Genomic DNA, 23,657 nt, shown 5'->3' with positions numbered 1-23,657 from the left:
TATCTCAGCAGTAAAAAGCATTAAGAAATAGATTCCACTGTCCAAAGTTTTATTATTTTAAAATCAACTTTTTAATAAAAATATGTATGGTCCTATATCCCATTCACCACAGAACACCAGTGTGTATATAACCGACATTTCCACATCATTAATTTTGATAGAACTAATATTTGAATGATTGATAACAAAAAGCCACCTCAGCGATTGAGTGATGACGTTCAATTCTGGAGCTTTTGATCTCATCGCATGATCTTCATCCTTAACAGATGAAAAGCCAAAAAAGTCCTTAAACTGCATTAGCAAAAAAATATATATACATTAATATATAGAAATGTATGATTATATCTAAATTACATGATTATAAATTATACTTTACCTTATAATCCTAGGTAGAGGATACGAAATCAACCCTGCATTAGCCCACATAAAATGTGTGCTATCCTATTTGCCCACTAGAGGGCAGTGTTGAACAAGGAAATACTCCCTTTAAATGCACCACTGGCACTTTGAGCTTGATACATGATTCATCACATTTTAAACTCGAATAAAAGTTAATAATCTGGGAACAATCCGGAAACAGGAGATGTAAAAACACATGACACCAGATTATTCAAGTAAGAGTGACCATGTTTTTAATATCTTAAACATCTGTGCAACATTGTTCAAAATGTTACATCACTGCATGACCTGTAATGTTTCACAATATTTACAAAAAAATGCTGCTTACATCAAACCATTAAAAAAAAAAAAGTCCAAACAATCTCAAAATAATGGACTGACAAACTATCCCTAGCCCACATTAATGCAAAAAGAAAACAAAATAAACAAGAGCAATCAAGTGCACATCATACTTCACGCAAGTCTATTTTCTGTAAAGTATATATTAGTGAGAAAATATATACTTAATTACAAGTTGAAAAAATAAAATACTGACTAGGAAAGAGGGTGGGAGAGGGAACGGAGATTCAAAAGAGCAGAAAAAAAAACCCACACACACCTCAACACGCTCACACAATCACAGGCGTGAGGAAAAGAAAATAGACGGCACACACCAAACACACAAAAATAAATGCTTTGAACTCTTGACCACAAATAACATGAAACTGATATAACAGATCCAGAACACATGGGTTCCCAACACGAGACTGGGCTCCTGCATGTCATTGCACAAAAAGAAAACGGGAGGCGGGGGGGCGAGGCAGAATGAACTTTACCGAAAGAGCTCACGTGGTTCTTGTTGCCAAACGGCACATTTGAGTCCGATATTTATCAAGTAATACTGATATTTTTGGAAGTTTTTAGACTTTGCAGCTACAAATTTGTAATGTCCGTGTTTTCTTAGCGTGCACAAACTGATCGGTCTACAAATAAGTGAGATCTCATCTGAAAATACAGCACAAAGGACTTAAAGGTGAAAACCCATGAACAAAGTAAGACCTGTTGCAACTGGTTGTACGATTCAGTGAGCAAATCCAATAGTTGTGCATATTTTTAGTAATAGTAGTGTTGTCATGTTTGAGCTGGTGAGAGGCAGAAGAATCTTGAGTACCATTCGATTTTAAGGTGATCAAACATGGGATTCTGGAGATAAATGTAGTTTATTCCTACTGAAGGGTTCAAGTATTTAAATGGGACTTTTATCTCGGAGGGTGTGTGCGTCGGATATTGATAATGCTGAATTACTTCAGGACATTTGAAAATAAAATGTGAGTTAATGTGTAAAGGTAAAGCTACAAATAAATTACTACTTCATGGGTCTGAGGTTAGGATGCCGGAAAAGGATTAATAATGTAACACCCCCCCCTTCAAAAGAAAGAGAGTACACGTCAAAGGAAAAAGTACAGCCCAAGTATTTGAAGGTGCGTACTAAAGAAAATCAGAGATGCAGTGTTACTAGAACGGTTGTTCTTTGCCATTGACTGGTATATTGCACTTAGTAATTCTGTAGTGAATTCAGGTTATTAGTTGATCTGGAGGAGTGTGTGTGTTTGTGTGTCTGTGTGTTTATCCCGATACTGTGCGTCGCTGACCTTTTATGATTCGGCGTGAAACTTCTGATAAGTTTGTTAGTGTTCACAACTGCATTGACTACCAACATAAAATCCCGTCTGCCGTTCAGACGAGCATATTCATAAATATTATAGTCTTCTCTTGAGCTGAGAAATTTCCATGAAAACAATCTGTAACAAAAACTGGTAAAGCCTCGCTGTAAGATTTAAAAGTGTTAACTGTAATGCTCGCTTCTTAAATAAAAGGGAACACAACCTCTGTAATGAACTATGAATACATGATATTTTCACAAAAAACATACATATACACATATAAGGCTTGAGTTCTCAACTCTCGGTAGTATTATTGCCATCTAGCATATTTGTAAAGCTTAAAATAAATATGAAGTACTGTACATAAATAATTTACAACAATAAGAAAAAAGAAAGAAAATACACACAAGGCCCCTAAATGTGAGAAATGCTTCCACTGCTCTTGAGTTAGTGTTCGTTTTCATGATCTAGACTCTGAGGTTGGTTACTGTACCTAAAGCTATAGCCGTGGCGAACATGACTAGAATCATGGGAGGAAAGAAATGTTAAAATTACTGTACAAACGTAAATCACAACATTCAAATGACACAAAGGAACGAATGAATGAACGCAGCCTGCGATTCTGGGTTTTCAAAGAAGGAAAAATCCACTGTTAGAAAGGAGATCGTGTTGCATTTCAGGATTAAGATCATCTCAGAAGAAGACAGAGACAATTTGTACCGGCTTTAAATTTAAGTTGAAGGAGAAATGCTTCATATATATAATGCATCTACACATGTAGGCCTGAGTGCAATAACGACACAGGCCGTGATATTAGGAAAACATGCGAGAAACGTTGTTTAATATCGCTAGGACGATATATGACTTGCGATAAATAAACATAAACAATCCCTGGCTACGGACTCAGGACCACGGACAGCTCCACCGACAGCTCTACCTATAGTGTTAATTTGGAGTCTATATGTAATTTGTAATTCACAATGATATAAATTTGATACAAATACTGCAAATCCTCGAATGTGTGAATCAGGAATAAGAGTATGATTACATTCATAATCAAAATGAGGGGGAGATTATTAATTGTCAATGACACTTGATACAGTAATAAATGTGTGACGGTGGATTTTTCCTTCTCAAAACGACAGGTAACCAATTTTCTCTCGTCTGCCGGTGAAACTAGAACAATTCACCCGCTCCACCAGACTTTTCTTATTAATTCATTAAACCACAAAATCACGATTTTCCTGTTAACGAGCAGATGAAGATTTACCAACGATGATCCGACTGGGGGGGGGGGGGGGGTCCTTTCCCGAACACTGAACACTTTCTGCTGGTAAAGTTCATTCTGTGTTTTTAAATCTTATCAGTACAAATGAGCACAACTGGAGTGAAGTGTAATAATGGAAAGAACTCATATACTCGTGCCTGTTCCACTGCTGTTCCCTTATTCCAAAAAAGGGGGGAAATAATAACAAAAATGAAATTAAAATTAAAAAAAACAGCACGTCTTACAGTTCCTCATATAAAAGCTTTAGGCTGTATTCTTAATTATCCTATGCATGCGGCCGTATGCAGCCGCACTTCTGAATAGAAACCAAGACATTGGTACACTTCTTCTGCTTTGTTTTTGTACAATAAAAGATAAAATGTGCATTAGGTACGCTTGTACATGACATTGTACAATATTTACATACATTTCTTGATAGCATGAAATTTCAGGATTATCTATATACATATTGAAAATGTATCAGAAATATTTGGACTGTCTATTTTCTTAAATATGTAAGGTAATACTTGTAGCTTTTTTTTTGTTTATTTTACTATATTATACTAGAAAAAAATAGTTAATTCAGTGAGCAGTAGACAAATTGCAATCGTTTCTGATGTTTTTCTCAATTTCTTTCCCTCTTCATTTTTTTTTTGCTTTCTACCAGTAAAACTGTTTCGGTGATTGGAATTTCCAGCACCTTCTGTGGTCAGTCAACAATTCTAGTTCATGTCATGGAGCAACGACGTACCACTGCATGTCCATGTGTAGCACCTGTTAGAGAGCTCAGATCACGTGACGGCTGAACGGACAAGTCTGCTAAGGCTTGGAGGACGTTCTCCGGCCGACACATTCATTCAATGTTATCTGGATATTTTCCTCCTCTTGGGCTTCGGGAGCTTCACCTGACGATCCCGCGATGGGATCTGGAGACGGAGAGAAACGTTATGGCGGAGGCCGGACAGGGAGGTGGAGGGAAAACAATCCTACATGGAGATAAATCTGTTTTAATCCATCCATCTTGAGGATCGTGGAAAGTTGCAAACACTCACCGTGCCTGACATCTTGTCCAGCTCACTCATGGCCTCGTGGATAGCAGCTTCCAAGTGATTATTCAGTTTCCCCGGTCTGCTGGAAAACATTTACAATTTACAATATTAACATTTGGACTGATGCAAGACAGAGGGAATGCAAGCGTTTTTTTGCTTTAGGACTTTTGGCTGCTGCAGGAACCAAAACTATGTTTCAGGACATCATCTTTAAACACCAGGTTTCTGACTGTAAAGCGCCTAAAGTCAGAATCCCCACCAACACCCACTTAATGTTGTTTTGGCTTTTGTCTATAATGGGAATGGATACAATCAGGATTTACTCCTGGGTCAGCGGACTCTGCATTAGACAGGTTCTTATCAGCTCTGGCTGTAATCAGCAGTGATGGGAACATGACATCCATGTGAATGCTCTCATTTCTTCTTCTGTATTTTGGCAGTGGAGGCTCTGACGCTGAACCTTTTCTGGCGAGACATTATGACGTATATAGAGCTATCAGGCGTAAACAGCCTTGAACATTTGTGTACATGTTATTCTGGGAACAAAGAGCAATGGCCCTTTCTTTCTTTGCATCGTTCAAGATGCAACACTGGCAAGACAGCGAAGTCAGTGAGCCCGTTTCCTGTGCGTCTGTGACGTTGAACATGACTCACTGGGAAAAAGGAACAGAAAGACAAACTCCTCTACTGGCAATGGCCAAGGAATCATGTAATGATGTAAACAGAGGAAACACTGTTTATCTGCTCTAGGATGCTTTGTTAGTGTGCCTGGCTCACTGGTTTATGACATATAATACCAACCTACATTAAAAATCAGGAGTTAATATCGTGTATTATTCATATATCTACACTTTATTGTGGGATTTACAGTTTAAAAAGCCCTGTTCTAGAGTGGACATTCATTGTGTTGGAGCTGGTATTAAAGCTGATCCTGGATTATTGCATTATGGATCCCAGGACAATATAATTTCATAACAACAGATTTACTTACTTCAGGCCTCGTTTAGCGGCTCGGTCAAGTGCCTCCAAGTCGTGAGTTAGTGTTTTTAGCTTCTCTGGCTCTACCTGTATGGACGACAGAAAGATATTACAGTACATTCAAGGTTGTTAAACAGGAGACAGAGAATTCCCTTCCAGAATTTGGACAGTAGTATTTCAGTTTGTCATGTGTACTAGTAAATTTGGCAAAATTCGGATTTGGCTGTAAAATGGTGAGTTTGGAGCATTTTGGAATCCATCTGCTGCCATAGCCAGGGAACAAAATGTCTTGCTTCCTTCTGACTTTTCAAAGTTGCAATCAAGTCAAAATCACTCATTTTGACTTGAAAACAAGCATCACACATGGTAATCCAAGAATCTACAAAACTTGTAATGTTTCTATAGAGGGAACATTGCTGGCTGGTGAGTTGGTGCAGTCACTGAAATCTGTCGTCAATCTACAAACTTATTTAGTAAAAAATGTCAAGTTGGCTAGTAAAATGATGGCAGGTGGTCCCAGACTGATTTCTCACCTTCGCCTGCTCCCGCAGCTGCATAGCAGCGCTGTGCACTTGTTCGTCCCCGGCCAGCTTGGCAGTCCAGGGCGGGAAGCCCTTCAGCTGTCCCCAGACCAGCTCCCCCATGTTGAAGGTCCTGGATCGGTAGTGAAGCAGATCTGAGGAGGGAGAGTCTGGCTGCCGCAGGTCTTCCTCACTGCTCAGACTCTTTGTGTCCGAGGGACTGGGTGCCATACCGTTGAAGTGGCCGTTGTAGTGGCTGTAGTCTTTGGCTGTGGCCAGGGGACCCTCCAGGCTCGTGGAGGAGCTGGGCGACTGGTCATCGCCCGTCAGCTCTTGTCGTGGGGGACCTAGGACATCACCATAACCGCGGGTGTTGAAATGGGGGGTGGCACCGTTGATATGGATGCAGCGTTCCACTGTCTGCTCGAGACGCTCCTTGTAGTTTACAGGAGTCCGGCTGCAGTTATTAAAGCGATATCCATCATCAGGAAAGGCCTTTTCGTGGGCCATGGCCAGGCCATGATCATGGGAGCCGTCAGTGGGGCAGAGAGGAGCGGGAGCCAAACTGGCGGGTCGCTCCATGCACGGACTACTCCTAACTTGGGTTGAACACTCTAGAAATTCCTCGCCGCCCCAGCTGCTGTTGTTGCTGTGCGTGTCAAACCCTCCCCCGTGCTGTGTCTCCCCGTCCCACTGCCCCCTGGGAGTACCACGGCCAGGAGAACGGAAGTAATCATTGGCCTCCGGAGTACATTCTGGAGTCATCTTCCCAGCATCCATGTTCTTCTGACCCCGTCCTGGCCTCACCTGCCTCGGCCTGGTGTGCAGGGGTAGCTGCTCCCCCTCCTGGTGCCCATGCAGGACTGCACTGACTGCTTGGGGTAGGTTGACAGGTTCCCCTATAGAAGCAGTGAAGGCACTCATGGCGCTGAGGGCAGGCACCGGACTCGCCTGCGTGGTCCCGCTCACTGTGGTTGTTATCGTAACATGCATGCCCTTGCTGGCGGCGTCGACCACAGCTCTGTAGATGGCGTCCACCGACTCTGGGCCCCCGCCGGGCCCCCTGTCAGAGCTGGGTGGACCTGGAAGCCCCTCTCCCTGGGGCTGCTGCCCCTCCCCGAACTGTGGGTGCTGCAACATCCCCTGCTGTGGACACAACAACAAGGTCACACATGATGAAAATGTTTTAAGAATCTGAAATGCCATCTGAAATGCCACTGGCAACTCATCCCACCTGGTAGTTCTGGTAGAGGCAGGCCATGGAGCCAGCGTTGACCATGTTGCCGTCTGTGTAGGGTGTGTTGTCAGAAAAGTGCTGCTGGCCCTGGTAGGCCGGGTGGGAGGCCACCACCTGCTGCATGCCCTGGTGGACCTGCTGCTGGTACATCTGACCTCTGTTCACATGTGGTGGCAGGCCTCCCACACCACAGCCAAGGGATGATGGGTTTCCTGCAAAACCAAGAGGACAAAGAAGTCAAGTGGTTGTCAATGCAGCCTTTTTCTACTACCTTTAAAATAGTAAAGCTGAAATCAGTAAAGAAACATCTGAACTGGAACTACCGAGTCGGACATAATGATCAGTATATTGGGCATTTCTTTAAATTGTGTTGTTTTCACATAGCTCACATTTAAGAAAAACTGACACTCTTGGTATTAGGTTTGCGCTTCACAGCTTTCTCGAAAAAATAAACTCATTAATGGAAAACATCACCTAGAGTTCAAATTTGCTGAGTCACAAAGTCCCTGAAAGAATAGATTTTCAATTCATACCAAAAAATACATATTTTAGTACATAAATGAAATAGGACAGCAATGAGACCATCCCTTTTTTGTGGTTGTCGAACTAACTTAGAATTATTTAATTATTTTATCATAACACATCAGTGCACAATAAGAGCAGATTGTGCATCATCAACTGCATTTCCACCTAGTCTTTTGCGATCAGTGCACTTTATAGTAATACAGAATTACAAGAAAAATGTTTTCAAACAGGTTTTAAAAAGCTGTCGTCCGGGATATACCACTGCTCTGTCTGCTGAGCAGTTTGTTAAAATGTATACCTTTCCAGATTCACTGCGCTCACCAGAACATGAACAGCAAGGCTGAGTGAGTTCCTCTCAACAGACACATTCGCAATAAAACAAAAAAAGTTGCACATTAACAATCTGTTGCAGCCCAAACTAGCAGACACACAGCTGCTAGATGTGGAGCACAGACCTGTTGGCAGAGCACACAAGGACAGAACATGAAGGGAATTCATCAAGGCCACAAATGTATCAATGAATGAGAAAGCCCAGCAGCAATGTTATGCAGACAAAGCCGACGCAGATACAAAATCTCAGAGGCCTAATGCTCTGTGTGTGTGTGTGTGTGTGTGTGTGTGTGTGTGTGTGTGTGTGTGTGTGTGTGTGTGTGTGTGTGTGTGTGTGTGTGTGTGTGTGTGTGAGGGAGCAGTGACTGGAGCAGCTGGTGCGATGCTAGGTAGCTGAAGGGCAGCTGTGTGTGTTCTCCATTTTTTTTTCACCTCTTGTCTTTCTTCCCCTCTCTCCCTCTCTCTATCTCTCTCTCTCCTCTCCAACGCTGAGAGCCATGACTCGGCCAGCCCCCTCCCCCTTTCTCCCTACATCCTCCACTACTGCTATGATATAGTGACGGCTGTTGCCAAGGGAGGTTGCCATGGGAACCAAGTGATGATTGGTGGTTCTGGCCACTGCCAGGAAGCTTGTAGGGGGAGTCGGGTGGGTGGGACAAGGGGGGGTTACGAGGGTCGGGTGGTGTGATTTTTGCCTGCTGGGGGATGGGGGGCAGTCAGCTGGGTGGCAGGGCGTCTGGGTGGGGGGTTACAATGAACTTTGGAGTATTTGTTGATGGCAAGAGTGGAGGTGGGGGTGTTCAAAGCTTGCTAGCTTTCTAGAAACAGATGGTATGAGGCTAATGCTAAGAAGCCACTGACAAGGCCACTTTCAAAGAGCTTTCAATGCTCTTAAGATCCCTGACATGTCATTCAAATTAGTTTCAAGTAGGGGACAACGCACAGAGTTACTCTGCAGCATAACATCTGCCATTTGGTGACAAAATAGTCTTTTATCCCCAGAGCCTCTAAGAGCTTAATGCTTATGGGATCGTGTCACCATTCTGGTAAGCTGAATGACTGCACTGAATTGGGTTCATTTGCTGTACTGGTCATATTGGGAGGGTCTGAATAGTCTCTGGCAAACAGCAAAGCCTTGCAGGTTTTAGACGACTTTATGCACTGCAGAGAAATGTTTTACTAAAATGGTCCCCTGTTCGTCTTTATGATAGTTATCACACAAAGCTGTTCATGAATTAGCACATTTAACCATCAGTATAAGTGTTAATGTACCATACATGGTGGCGAAGCAAAAGAAAACTAGAAAAGTGCAGGTTTAAGGACATTAGGAAGAATCCTTAATGCAAACATAAAAACAGGATTCCTAACAATAGCAACTAAGCACAGGAGCGTAAACATCCCAAAAAAGTATGAAGCTATAATGTATGAAAAGCAGGCAGGTGGTCAGTTTTCATTGTTGTCGGGAGGCTTAATATGTGGCTAAAACAATTAACTGATTATCAACATAATACACATGGTTGTTAATTCCCCGAACAAGCCGATGATGCGAGTTGGCGGTGACAAGGTAGACGGCTCCAAAAGGATTAAACACCGGATATTTGTAGAAAAACACCAGAGGAAGAGATTAGCAACCACATAAAAGGGAAAAATAAAATTGACAACACAAGCAACAGGAGGATGCCACAGGTTGCCTCACTTCCTCCTGGTGTTGTTCCTGTATGTTGGCTCAGTTATGAGAAATTATAACATTGCCATGGCTGTATTTGGGTCAGTGGCATGACGCATATTTATCCCCCTATGGTTTAGTTTAAATTTACTTGATTTAATTTTAAAAATAAACGTACAAATAACTTGCATACGTTCTTTTCTTGTGGACCTAGTCTCACATTTCGGGATTTAATCAATTAAGAGAGAACATTTGGGTACAAATGTTATTTCAAATGGCATGAAAACATAACTACAATATATACATTTTAACCAACCATTTATTTTATGTTTTAAACTTAAGTCCAAAATAGGGCATTTTTCTTTGATTTTAGACCACGTTTGCAGACTCAGAAACAAGGATATGGTCCTGCTGATGGAACTGAGTGTTGAGGATATCAAATATATATTAACGTAGAAAACAATTTGTAATGATTTTTCCTCATTGGCTCTACCCCCTGACCCACACTGGACCACCTGAATTTCAATGACTGGACTTAGGAGAAATACAGAAGGCACCTGGTGATAAGAACAGGTGGCCTGCAGCAGACCTTGGTGATATCTCCATTATAAACCATATGAGGACACACAGATGCATGTTGAATACATAAACCCATTGCCCGGTCCGCAAGCAGGGGAGGCGGGGGAGAAAAATAAGATCTAGGTCTTTTCAGTGCTTTCAAAACAAATGCAAACATGAATGTGCCTACACACACTCTCACACACTTACAGTCACACAAAGTAATTAATATGCACACAAATGAAGAGAAGGGCACATACACTGTAGTACACAAGTAATGGCAGACATGTACACACAGTCATTCAAACACACACACACACAGGCCAAAACCCTCATCAAAGGCTTCACTCCGGTCTCTATTCAGGGTCCATCGTTACTATAGCGACGAGCTAGCAGGGAGAAGCTCTAAAGAACACCCTATCTGGGCTGCTTCCCTTAAAGCATGATGCAGATCCCATTCCCATCTTCTAACACCATTGACTCATGCCAGTATACAAATAAAACAAAGAGAAACACGGGTTGACTGACAATTAGCTGAGCTTCCAAAGATGAAGGGCCTGCTCATTAGCTCAAAGATGCTTGAGCTACAGCTACACTGTCCAGGCTTGGGGCCCATCACCTAAATCGTTTGGTTCTGGCTTACTCATTACCGTAGAAACCACATCTTCACCAGTAGCTTATCACTGAGATGGGAGGGGAAATGCACAGTCAATGAACAAATCTGACTCTGAAACTGGCACAGGAATACATTTTGTTGCCATTTAAAAATGAAAATCTGTAGCATGATGATGATATTAGTGATAGTATTTAAGCACTACCAGCAGACCTGATGTGCTGTAGTGCTGACATCTCACCTGAATCAGAAATGCTTTGTGGACAGCCTCCATCACCCCCTCCATGTTGCATCACGACCATGTTAGTCCGCCCCATACTGTGAAGGAGGTTCTGCTGTGAAGGATGAGGGCTAGGATGGGATAGTGGCGGGGGATTGGTGTTGATGCGTCCAAGGGGCATGCCATCAGGGCCCACTGGTCCACCACCTGGCCCCATTGGCCTACAGTTACTCATGGAGGAGGCCTGCATTTGGGCCATTATGTCAGGGAACTGGCCTGGACGTGTGCCCAGATGGCCTCCAGAGGAGTCCATGTTCCGGCAGTGCTGCATTACATCTCCTGGACCCTGCAGCCTCTGCTGAGCATGCAGATTATGCTGAGGGCCACCAGGGACCATTCCCATGCTGTCGTTGTAGTGCAGCTGTGGAGCTCCTTGAGGACCCTGCCCTGGACCAGGGCTAAGACCTAGACGATGGCTACTCCCAGTCAAGTTATGGGAGCTCTGGGAGCTCATGGACTGGAGAAGCTGGGCCATGGAGGCGTTTGGGGGAAGGTTCCCAAGTCGGCCCACTTTTCGCAGCTGCTCAGTTGCACTGGGCCCTGGCATGTGGGGTCCACCCATGCCTGATTTATTAAGCATGTTGTAGACCATGTTGTTACTGTTATCGTGGGTTACAGCAGCACCACCGGACGACTGCTTCCGTTTGCGCATGGGGTCCCTCTGTTGGGCCATGAGTTTGTCTCTGAGAGCTGCCCGACCACTCTGACCCTCAGGAGTATTGAGCAGCATGGCGGAGTTTGGCGGGAGCATGGGATTTAAAGTGCTGTGTCCCTCCATGCCTCGAGGGCCGGTTATAGAGCCAGGGTGCCCACCACTCCCTCCACCACCCGCCCCCATGACTGCGATACCAACTCCACCACCAGCCATGCCAGTAGTGCTGTTGCCAGTTGCGCTGAGTTTGTTTTGATTTGCTAGCTGTGCTTTGGCTGCAGCTGACAAGAGACTGCTGGCGGGGAAGGAAGTGGCGTTCTGTGGGTTGAGGAGCTGGTTGAGGGGCATCCCCAGGAGACCTGGGTGGCCCTTCTGGGAAGCGCTAGGGGTTGCCAGAGAGGAGGATGATGAGGAGGAAGAGGTGGGTGAATACATGGGGTTACCATGCTGCTGGGTTCCAATAGAGTTTACCATCCCGGGCAACAGCTGGGAGTCTTTGTACTGGTGGAGTGGGTCTGTTTTGTTGGTGGAGGGGCTGGAGGGCATGGCCGGTCTGGGCGATCCCATAGCGGACCTGGGGGAACGAGGAGGGATCTTCATGGTGCCACATGGGGCCTGGTGCCCAGAGGGCATTGCAAAGCTTCCATGATCAGACGAGGTGGAGGATGAGCGTGAGCGATGAGGAGAGGCCTCCATTCTCGCAATGGCAGGCCCAGTCATGTGGACAGGGGAAGTGACAGGGGAGGGGGACATGGAGGAAGCTGGACCACCCTGTTGAATCCTCTGACCATGGCCACCATGCCCTACAGGCCCAGGCTTTGCTGTTGGTAAAGGTAAGTTGCTTGGCAAGGGAACAATGGTAGGAGGGGGTATGTTTACATTCATCATTGGTACCTGAGAGTGGATGTTAGGCTGGAAGTTTGAGGGGTTTTGGACGTTGGTGGGAGGCTGGTTGACTTGTTTTCTGGGAATAGGGTCTAAGATGCCTAAGGGGTCTTTTTCGGAAGTCAACTGCCTTTTTTGAAGGGCACAGGATGGTGGTATGGATGGGGTGGGTGGCACCGTATGCACAGGCGGCTGTGTTTTATGGTGAAAAGCCACACGGGACATATCCATACCCGGGGGGAAGTTGCCCCGTGGCACGTTCATGTTCATGACAGGGCTTTTGGCAGTGGCCGTTGGGGAGAGGGGCGTGCTAGTCCTCCCTGTCATGGCGCAGGATGGCTGGCTCGCAGGGGAGCCATGGAGCATCACACTGGGTGGGGAAAGAGGCGTCCTAGTATTCCCATGGATGGAGGCTGAGCCGGGACTGCCAGCTCCTGGAAAACCACAAGGATTGTTCCTTGGAAAGCCCTCAGGACTGCCCAGAATGTCCGCACTTGGAGACTGTGATCCATCTCCATATAGCTTTGCACTGGAGGGAGGTGGGCTCAGCATACCTCCGTACCCAGCCCTGTATGGGGACTTGGGGCATGGCTCCCCACTGCCCAGCCTCTGTGGCCTGGGGTACCCAGAGTAGAGCTCCGGGTGCTGGGCTCCACCCATCTCCTGGGGTGAATACAGCCTGTGCTGCTGTTGTCCTACTGCCATCATCATCTTGAAATGACTCTTGCAGTCAGGGCCAACAGCATTGGACAGGCCGTCGTGGGGTTTATTTCTTATTGCTCGTTGAGTCGTGGAATGCGCGGCAACCACATGTGATGTACCTTGAGGCAAAACAAAGCACATTTGACTTAACACATCGGACAAAATATTTGGCAGGACAGTAAAGTCATTAACTACAGTAGCTACAAGGGCTGGGACTACTACACTAAAGTACTTAATCTCTAGAACTGGTTGATTACTGTGTTTCTTTACAGAAGAAGCACATACAATGTTGTAGATAGGAGCACCAGCCACCTGACTTACCTCAGCATGTTTTACTTTGCGTGTCTGAGGGCCACCGACAAACTGAATTTGTGTATTGAGCTCAGCCGATTTGTAATAAATGTATTTATAGGTACTCGTACCTCTTCCTGGACTGGTCAGTGCCAGAGGTGGGTGCGTCACCATGCTCTTGTGCAGCGTGGCCACGGCCAAAAGCTTCCTCTTGTGAATGCAGAGTTTGGTGACATCGTCATCTGCTCTCACGTCCTCCGCTGTCCTCTGCTTGACAGCCGCCCCTGGGTCGAAGCTGAACACCTGAGTAACAAAAGGAAATATTTGTGCTTTTTAGATACATGTCAATTTGACTGAATTCTTTATTCGAGTGAAATGATCATGAATTTAACAATTATAGTAAGCTTTTTATCAGTGGTTGGAGACTAATCTGAAGACCTTCAGGAATGCTGTGGATCCAGGATAGGGGGGGGGGGGGGGGCTGGTTTAGTTATTAAAATGTATTGTTTCAACACAAACTAAAGCCTAATTTTAAGAGTAGCCTGTCAGAAGTTGTGTGCACTTTGGTTTGACTAGTCACGAGAATTCCTCCTCACGGACTAACTTCTTCCTCATTCCTCCCTCTATCTCCTTCTATCCTTACTACCTATGTTCATAAATGCCAAATATAACACATGGTGAAGTAGCTGGAAAAATAAAATATGTCAAGGTTGAAAAGTTTAAATCTGTACAAGGCTCATGGAACATTTCTTTCATTTTTTTGAATCTTCATTTTGTAATAAAAATTGTCGAAACCTCTGCAAGCTATGTCTTCACTGACCTTCACTTTTCCTCCAAGACAAACTATTCAGGCATACCTAAAAGAGCATGGACCAGATCCAACATACGATCCCCTGAACTAAACCAAAATCCTGTTTGACGTCATCTGCTATTGCACTTTTAAAACAGCTGAAGAAAGAAACCTGTTGTAAAAAGTTTTTAATCTGTTTGGGGACCTTGCTTAGCTCCAATTTTTGGACGACAATCTTTTAATTCAATTTGCAGATTGTGACTTCCACCTTTATCTTATTAATTATGTTATATTCTGGAGAGCCAAGTTGACAGGAAGCTGGAAAATCAACCAACCCAAAAAATAGATTACCTTGTGAAGGATGAGTGGGCACTCCAGGCCACATTTGCAGGTTCCATCTGTCAGCAGGTAGGTCTTCACCTGCTCAAAGCTGGACAGCACCGAGCCACTGGGACTGCGCACACACACAAAAAAACAAAACACAACAGCATTAGGCCGAGGACAGACTTCAGCTGGTGTAGCTCCAGAGCACAAACACCCTTCTGTGAGATAGTATGTTTCAGCAATTATTTGCATTGTAACAAATTAAACCATTCAACATTTATTTTTAAGGTGGGTTACAAGCTTCTTGAGGCTTCTTTTACAGGCTTGCGACCATGAAATCATATAGTAATATAATATAACAAATTTAGCTTTTATATTTTAGCCCTATGAGAATGAAACTGGGAGAGATTGAATGTTTTGTGACCTAAAAAAAAATCCTCCTGTGGAACATTTCAAACCTGCCACAGATGAAAGAACAGTCTGTACCATTGGTTGTTTCTATCGAACACGTGCAGCAAATGGATATTTTAGAATGTTGTGAATATGAGCAATACAAAGTGTGCTGTGACAGTACCAGGCTACGGTCACAGAAGTAGGCAGGATTCTTTCCAACACCCAAAATAAACCTGACACCAGCCGAGTGCTTTAGATCATTGTGGCTGGTAAATACACGCGCTGGTGTTCATGTGCCAGGAAGGACGACTTTAGGTCCACATCAAACTCAGACAAAGTCCCTGATGCACCAGCTGAGTGGATTTTCTGACCGAGTGACTTTATTTATTTATTAAGGGGGAGATGGGAAAATAAATTCCTGTGAAAACGTGAGCAGCACTTCACCTGCTACAACAGTAACCTACCAAAGTTGATTATATTCTAGAATAATTGTATAATAGAAAAATACTTTTCTAAACCTGGAAGATGCTGCTGTGTGAAACTAGATCTCCACTGCAGCTTCAGCAGGGCAGTAAGGAGAATAACCATGAGTCCTCACAGTGAGCCACATCATTACATCAAAGAAACACCAAAAACACCACGTTTGTGTTGATACCCTGCAGAGGTGATCCATTAAGAGGAACCATCTGTGTGGAGAAGGTGAACAAACCTGTTGGTGCTCTGGTTTTTAAAGAATCGACAACAAAAGCAGATTTATTATTTTTGTACTATTGTATTCATTTATTTCTGGCTACACTGGAGATGAAACAGAGGCGATAATAGAAGGTTTAACTCCTTTATTGTGCCAAAATGTGGATCAATCTCTGGTTCTGGCTTCACAGATGTGTCAATTTGCTTCTTTTCTGTTAAATAATATTGTAAATAAAGTCAGAGCACATCACAACAATGCAAAGTAATGTACGTACTTAAATCATGTGGCTTTTCTTTGTCAAATTTCAAGAATATCAACAATTTAAACAGAAATGAAACCTGCAAAGATTATTTTTTGAAATGATCAATCTATGAAGTTCTTACCTTAAGTATAAGACCCCTCTGCCACGCTCTGCCTTGCGCTGCCAGCCAATGGGGACCTGGACAGGGGCGGCCTGCCTCTCATCTCCTGCCTCACAGTCCTTTCCGCCATTCATTGCTCCACTGGATTTATGCTCAACACCTCAAAGGTACATAAATCAGACATCAACCAGCGTCTTCGCAATGCTCGTCATGTTCGTCTTCCAAAGCGATGGTGGCGGGTGGGTGGAGGAGATGGGTAGGGCTGCAGGATTATGCTTTAATGTGGGACTCTGATGGGGTGGTGGATGAGCGGGTGGTCGGGTAGGGTGAGGCGAGCTCACGGCAGACCCTACCCTTTGAGCTGCTTCATGGCTACAGAGCTGAACTGCCCATGGACTTCCATTACTGCCTCTTGTCATTCAGAGCCATCCAGCTGAAGAGGTGAGGATCGGGAGTTGGAGCGCACTGTGCTTTACTAGTTTTTTTATCATTTGTCTTCGGACGCCTAGAAATCCGTCCCTCAGTCGGACAAGTAAAATATGTTCAACATATCGGCTCCCAAGCGCAGTTGGGCAGTGGTATCCCCATGGTTCCTGTGAGGGCAGAACAGAAGAGCAATTAATGGTCAATGCCATCAATTTTCTGAGCAAGAGCCTAAATCGATAATTTAATCTGCTCTGAGAACATAAAGACATAAATTGTACAAAAGCCCCTTCAATTTCTGACATTAGTGTTTTCATTAAAATCCAATTATTTACATCGCCCTGCTGAAAGGAAAAATGCAAATCGTTAAAAAAAAGTTGTATTTAATTATTTCACTACAATGACAGATACCAGACATCTTACATTAAAGAAGGATTCAAAGACACAAAAACATTGTCTAACAAAAACTCAATCTATTATTTCAGCTGCTGATGTTTTCACCAGTTTAAATTGTGTGGTGAGGAAAAAGGATTCAATTATTACCAACATAGTGATGAGCAGAGCGGCGAAGAATAAAACCACAGGCAGATTAATCGATCATGAAATAATAATGTGATTTTTTCTTCCAGATTTCAAATACATAAATGTAAAAACAACCAAACTCGGCCTGTTAAAATGAAACAATCATGCACATCACGTATTTCATCCTGCAGAGACTTATCTGACAGTTGTATTATGATACAGATTTATCCACTAGCCCAGTACATGCCCCAATAATAAACTGATTACACAGATCAGGTATCATTGGCCAATCTTTTCATCAATGTCATTATAGACAGATAATCCGGTTTAAGTGCTACGTCGAAACCTGACCTTGTGTTACCTTAAATCAAAATGGTTTCAGTGAGCGATAGCTGAATGTTTCAGTAAACAAAAACGACATTATCCTATATAACTTAAAAAGGACAAGTTCTCTGCCTCACTGTATTCTGTCAGCAGTCAGATTCAGTGGAAACATTCAATCAACATTCACTGGATAATAAAGTGGAAGTACCGAGATGTAGTTAACTTTACTTTCACTGTGTTGTTTACCTTTTTACTTCTATGGCTTCTGCCGCTGCAGCACAGCTCCCATAGGGGGCGAAATGAGCGAAGGCAGGGTTAATGAATGTCACAGTGCACTAACAAAATGTGTGATTAAAAACCTACAACCCCTTCAGCACTGTGGAGTCTCCGTGGTTTAGGTTTGATGGTTAATTACTATTGCTCATATTAGTGTCAGTATCACATTTGTCTGGTAATTAGTCCCTAAATCGCAATTGAAATGTTATTAATGCGATTTGAGTAAACTAGATTCTCAAATATCAAGTTAGAGCTTTTGCTGTGTAACTGCGCTGAGTGAAAAGAAAATAGCATCAATCTTTATTTCTGACCAAAACTCTCAGTATCAGACCCCAAAAATCGATATACCAGTCTGGCTGAATGGGAAATGTACAAATAAATCCAAATACATACATTTAGAAAAGATAACACTAGTAGAAACCAGGTAAACCAGGCTGAATCCAGTCTGCGAGAGATGGAGCGTCATGTAAAGCCTCCTCTCTGCTGCTGACTCATAACTGTCCTGTGAGTGGCTGAGACCAACCCCAGCGACACCACCCCAGACGAGAAGAGGCGAGGAGGGCAAGGCTGTGGCACGGTTAGAATGAAGCAGCAGTTTAATGTCTACTGTTTATCTGGAGATACGCAGCGGCAACAGTGGCACCTCATCACCTCAGGAGAGGCATGCTGCGTCCTATCAGAGCAACGGCCTCATCGTTAAAATCTAATTTCCAACAAATGCATGTTTGGAAAATGCAGAGGTTACAGAAAACATAATTCCAATTGTTGTATTCTCTCCGGAGGTAAAAACAAGTTATTTTCCAAGTGCTTAGTGCAGCGTTGGTGTTCGTGGCAGGGAAAAATATTTCACCTCCATCTTTAAGGGTAGTTTTCAGTATTTTGTCTTTTCGATTTGGTTGGATCAGGAGTGATAGAGCAAGACCAATGGACAGATCAGATCAATAATGATATCGATGAAATTCAGATCGACCATCATTTTGTTGAAGAATTACATAGGTGTTGAGCTCCGGCAAACCCAGCACTCCCTCATATAATAAAAGGAGTAAAAACTGAACCATTTTTCTGCCCATCTTTCCCTGCACATTCTCTGACTCATAGCTCAACAATTGCCATGTGCAAATTACTGACAGTACTTTCTAATCTCAAACCTTTTACTGTGAACAGATATTTCCTTTTTGAAAATTACTCTTTTGGCCTCTTTTCCTTTATTGTTGACAGCATCAAGAAAAGACAAGAGAGCAGCAGAGAGGTGGTCAACCTCAGGACATTGTGGATTCATAAGAAAACTGAATTAAAATATTTCTGCCCCGAAAACGGTTAACAGGGATATTTATTTTTAAGAGTGACACGCTAAGGTTTTCTAACGACAGAGCTTTACCCATGCACATAGTTGAGGTCATAGTTCATGTCCACCACCGTCAACTACATGTTGGGGCTACATCGGCAAAGGACAAGCTACAAGCAGGACATATGAACTGGGATTTGTAAGCTGAAATACAAGCAATCCTTATGTAAATATATGTGCAAAGCACCATTGCTCCATATGGCAAAGTGAATGAAAAACACTATTAAAGCCCAACATGGCCTGAGCACATATGATAAATGCGTGAGCACGGGTGCCAACGATGCATGAACTCAAACATTGAACAACAAATCAAAACGGCACAAGGAAGGTCTTTCTTCAAATGAAATCCATGTGTATTCTTTAAGGTTAATATCAATAAAACTGAACTTAACAATACAAAAAAAGCCACTGGGTGCTGCATCTATGGCTTGTACACATTTGTCGGATTCATACATTTCAGAAACTGATATATGTCAGCTTCATTGGCACAGAGGACATTGAATGCCATACAAAATATTTGTTATCCTTATAAAAGCTGATTTCTTTTTTGGCAGAAATATGGAACTTGATTAACCGACATCCTGTTCTTGTAAAATGTGTGACGCAGAACTAAACAAGTTACATGCAGAGCTCCGCTGCAGATTATTCTGCTGTTCCATAGAGCAATGCTTATGTGGCAGGGGCAGGTTGAAAACAATAAACATTTGAATATTTATAGGAGGCTATGATCCAATTATCCTCAAAGTGAAAGCAACATATCATCTAAATTACTAACTCTACAAGAAAAAATCTCATTTAAGGATGTATACCTGGATGGCAAAACAGCAGTTTGGGGATACTGTGTGCAATCACTGCTAAAATTATTATAACAATTATTGTGCAGAAAAACACCATTTAAGTCCTTCTGTAGAATGTTGGTGCAAAAGCCAGATACCTGTGATAGAGGCAATGGTTGTACTATGATAATATTTCATCAGCAATTGTTCCAGATCAGCTGCATCAATAAGGGAAAAAAACAATATATAGAAATAGATCAGAAATGCATCGTGAATATAATCTACACTGCTGCACTAATTCTGCCCTCCATCACAATCGAGGTAAAGGAGAAATGACTTTAACCAAATGACAAAGGAGAGAAATGTGGAAACGTCACTGCAGTCTCTGATGTCTGTGAATCTGAGACACGACTACAAAAACGGAGTGAGCTTCATATATCTTCCGGGGCCTGTGACGGTAAATCTGATTTATTTGATAAGGTGAAAGTTGAACCAATCAAGAAAAAGCTAAATGATTTTGCACCTTCCTCATAGAGGAAAAAGATGCAGCACTGCTACAAACATATTTTGGAGGAGAAGAAACTGTTTCTGGCACATGTGTTGAGGTAAAGCAACACAATCCAGCTGCAAACTTCATACAAGCAGTGCGTGAGAGGCAAAGGACTCGCAGTAAAGAAAGATAATGCAGAAGAGGTCATAAATACAGGCACTGGAGAGTTACAGCAATGCAGTCTAAGAAAGGGGGGAAAAAAGGATAAAAAAACAAAAAAGAAATCACATCAAAATGGCAAGTGGGAGACACAGCCAAAGGTTCTTGAGTAACTGAGTTTGCAGTCCATTAAGGATGGCAGCTTATGTAAATGAAAGTGTTCCATCCAAAATCTATGTCCAAATATTAAAGAATATGATCAGACTAAGAAGCTTGTGTGCATTTTCATCTCATGGTTAAGTAGTAGTTTGTTCATTTATGACCTAGTATTATTAAAGTGGTTCACACAGGGATATTGTTTTGCATGTTTTACAGGGAAATAAAATCATCATAGCAGCTATTTCATGGGAGGGATCATGGGAGCTGAAAGTCTGGTATTCACATTGTCTGTAAACCCAAAATTCACCTCAACGTCCACGACAACAAACTGAGCTTTTATCAACCAGCTGTTGCAGCGGCTGGTAAACTTTAACCATCGACTCGTGACGCAGATCAGAAAACAGCCACTGCAAAAGGGACACAACTGAAGCGTAACACAATTTGGATTGTCGTAAATTCTCCACCTAGCCCTGTACGGATGGTGAGCCTAAATTCTTTACAGTGTCAAATAGACAACGTTGATTAAAAACAATAACAGTGAGGGGACAGTATTTGTCAGGCCTGCAAAAATCAAGGAGACGTAATCTCAGCCCACCACGACCTTAATAGACAAAAAAAACGTGCTGAACCCGAACGTGCACCAGAGAAGACCAGGTCTTAACGTGATTTAATGTCCGGTCAATTTGTCGCACAGCAAACATTATGTGTATCCATATAAAGCCTGAGTTTAGAGACAGCTGAGAGAAGCAGGCAGGTGACACCAGGAATCAAACATTATCTCAGGTGTCAGCCACACAGATAAAGTAAAGCTGTTATCGTCACCAGTGTTTGGGATCTCATTCCATGTATGATGCACAAAGTGAAAAGTTCACAGCCACAACTGTCCCTGAACCAATTCTGAGCATGAATCCTAGTGCATTTCTATGCATTTGAATCTGCGTTTAGAGCTGTATACCTGTGATCAGACCCTTGGCAATGCATTTAGTGCTTTGTGAGGAGGGTCTGTCATATGCTGTCATATAAAGCAGGGGTTAAGTACGGGTAGCAATGCCTGCACAGGGCATGTACAGTCTGTGGAGCATGATCAAAAAAGGGGAATACACGTATAGCTAAAACACTCAAGGCATGTACTATTGCTCCTTTAGCAACTAGCTCCACTAAAGCCACTGATTCTCAACCTAGCCTTCCCATCTTGCTGTAACCCTATGCTACAGCCTGGGCTAGCTCAAAGGGTAAATTAGCCCTAATGTCCTGCAGCAGCCTTCAAAGTTGACAGCCGTACAAGTTGGCGAGGAAGAGGCCACAGGACACGACTCCCTCCCCCCCACCACCACCACCACCAAAGCTGGAGAGCATGACAACCAGCGACTGTGCACACAACCAGTGCGACCATAGGTGCCTGAGAGCTGGGATGATGGGCTAATTAGCTTGGTGACCATTAGCCGAGGCTGCCCATCAACTGTGCCAAGTACTGGTTCATTAAGGCTTTTGGCAACAACCGTGTGGCGCACGGGGCTGATCGGTGGAATACCGGGGGAGACGTGCACCTCGAGCCCCCTCGCCTGCGGGTCTCCGGGTGGGGAAGGGACCGTGTCAACAAGCGACGTGGGTCCTGTCTCACTGGGCTTTTTGATGCATTGGACAGAGCATCCGAAATAGCTGGGGGGTTAGCATGCCAAGCGTCAGCTGTCTAGCTCCCGTTAGCCAGCCAGCTAGCTAGCTAGTTAGCCAGCTAGCTTGTTGTAACGATAATGAATAGGAGGAGGGGAGAGCTCGGCTACGCTAGCGACATTTCGGGAGTTCAATTGGGGCTGCGCACGTCCAGGGCCCCGCGGTCCCGGTTCCGTGCTCGAATTGTCGAAGTGAAAAGCGTCCAGGCCCCGCGCAGGGGCTCGGAGCCAAGGGGGCCAGGAGAGGCCAGGGCCGGGGCCGAGTTAGCACGGGTTAGCTTAGCATGCTAGCTAGCAGTAGCCGTGCAAACCCGTTGCGTTCGCAGGGAGCGAGAGAGAGGGTGAGAGAGGGAGGGAGAGAGAGGGGGGGAGCGAAGAAGAAGAGGCAGAAGCGAGAGACGCTTTTCAGGCGCTAGCGTTTCTGTCTGCGTCAAATCAACCCGGGATCCGTGCGTCCTTACCCGGGCGTCCCGGCGAGCTCGTCCCGCTGCTGGAGCCGAGCGGCGAGCGAGCGACTGGGTTGTGTGTGAGCCCGGGGAGAAAGAAGAAGACGAAGAAGAAGAAGAAGCCTACCCATTAGTTCTCCTGCCTCCGCTGGTTCTCCTACACTGGGAGATTGGGAATGATGGAGAGCCGCACTGCGCATGCGCCCGGGCAGGAGCAAGCCCGCAGATGGGTGCGAGGTGATGCACGTTTCTCCTCCGGGGGCTCGGTGACACATGACCCCTGCGCAGCCCCCCCACATGAACATGTACCTCCAGAGAAAGTACTGTCCTCTGAATGTACTTCGTTGTACAGTTAAAGTTTAGGTAGTCGAAACAACAGTATAAACACGTGAAGCACATTCGATCTTTGTTTATTTCCTGCGAAAACTCTTAAAGCTCCAGTGTGTGAGATTTAGGTGAAAATGATCTATTGGGAGAAATTGAATATAATTTAATCCTCATGATGTTTGCAATAATCCTAAAAATGGTTTCCTTCACCCTACAATGCGTTTTTTATATTTACATTGGGAGCAGCTCCTCTCTATGTAGGCCACCATGTTTTTGTTTTTTTACAAAAGCCCAGACTGGACAAACTAAACACCTTTTGAGTTTTTTATGTTTTTTGGAAGGGGAGGGTGAGGTGAGGGGTATTCAGCTGCAACATGCAACTTCACCACTAGATGTCACTGCATTCTACACACTGAAGAACCTTTAAACAAGATTGGACTAATTGGAATTCTATAACTGTAACCCTGGAAGAGATTAAACTCATTTAAACCCTCTTACTGAATGTAAATATTCATTTCTAACTTTCTTATTGTATAATTCTAATTAGTAATAACAGTATGCATGAACATGTATACGTTTATTTC

The 23,657-nt window shown here is 43.8% G+C and overlaps 1 protein-coding gene across 1 annotated transcript; it reads right to left on the bottom strand.

The window, feature by feature from the left end:
* Positions 1-631: 631 nt before the first annotated feature.
* On the bottom strand, positions 632-22,943 carry LOC132996838 (methyl-CpG-binding domain protein 5-like). Its single transcript, XM_061067198.1, has 10 exons — positions 22,874-22,943; positions 16,178-16,749; positions 14,738-14,840; positions 13,728-13,899; positions 11,028-13,424; positions 7,092-7,306; positions 5,870-7,003; positions 5,350-5,423; positions 4,362-4,437; positions 632-4,235 (listed from the first exon to the last, which is right to left on the bottom strand). The coding sequence occupies exons 2-10, from the start codon at positions 16,288-16,290 to the stop codon at positions 4,173-4,175; spliced, it is 4,347 nt and encodes a 1,448-aa protein (XP_060923181.1). The 5' UTR covers positions 16,291-16,749; positions 22,874-22,943; the 3' UTR covers positions 632-4,172.
* Positions 22,944-23,657: the final 714 nt, after the last annotated feature.

The sequence above is a fragment of the Limanda limanda genome, chromosome 23 (assembly GCF_963576545.1).
Source record: "Limanda limanda chromosome 23, fLimLim1.1, whole genome shotgun sequence".
Taxonomy (NCBI): Eukaryota; Metazoa; Chordata; class Actinopteri; order Pleuronectiformes; family Pleuronectidae; genus Limanda; species Limanda limanda.
The sequence above is the reverse complement of the archived record's forward strand: the minus strand, read 5'-3'. Positions and strand labels throughout refer to the sequence as shown.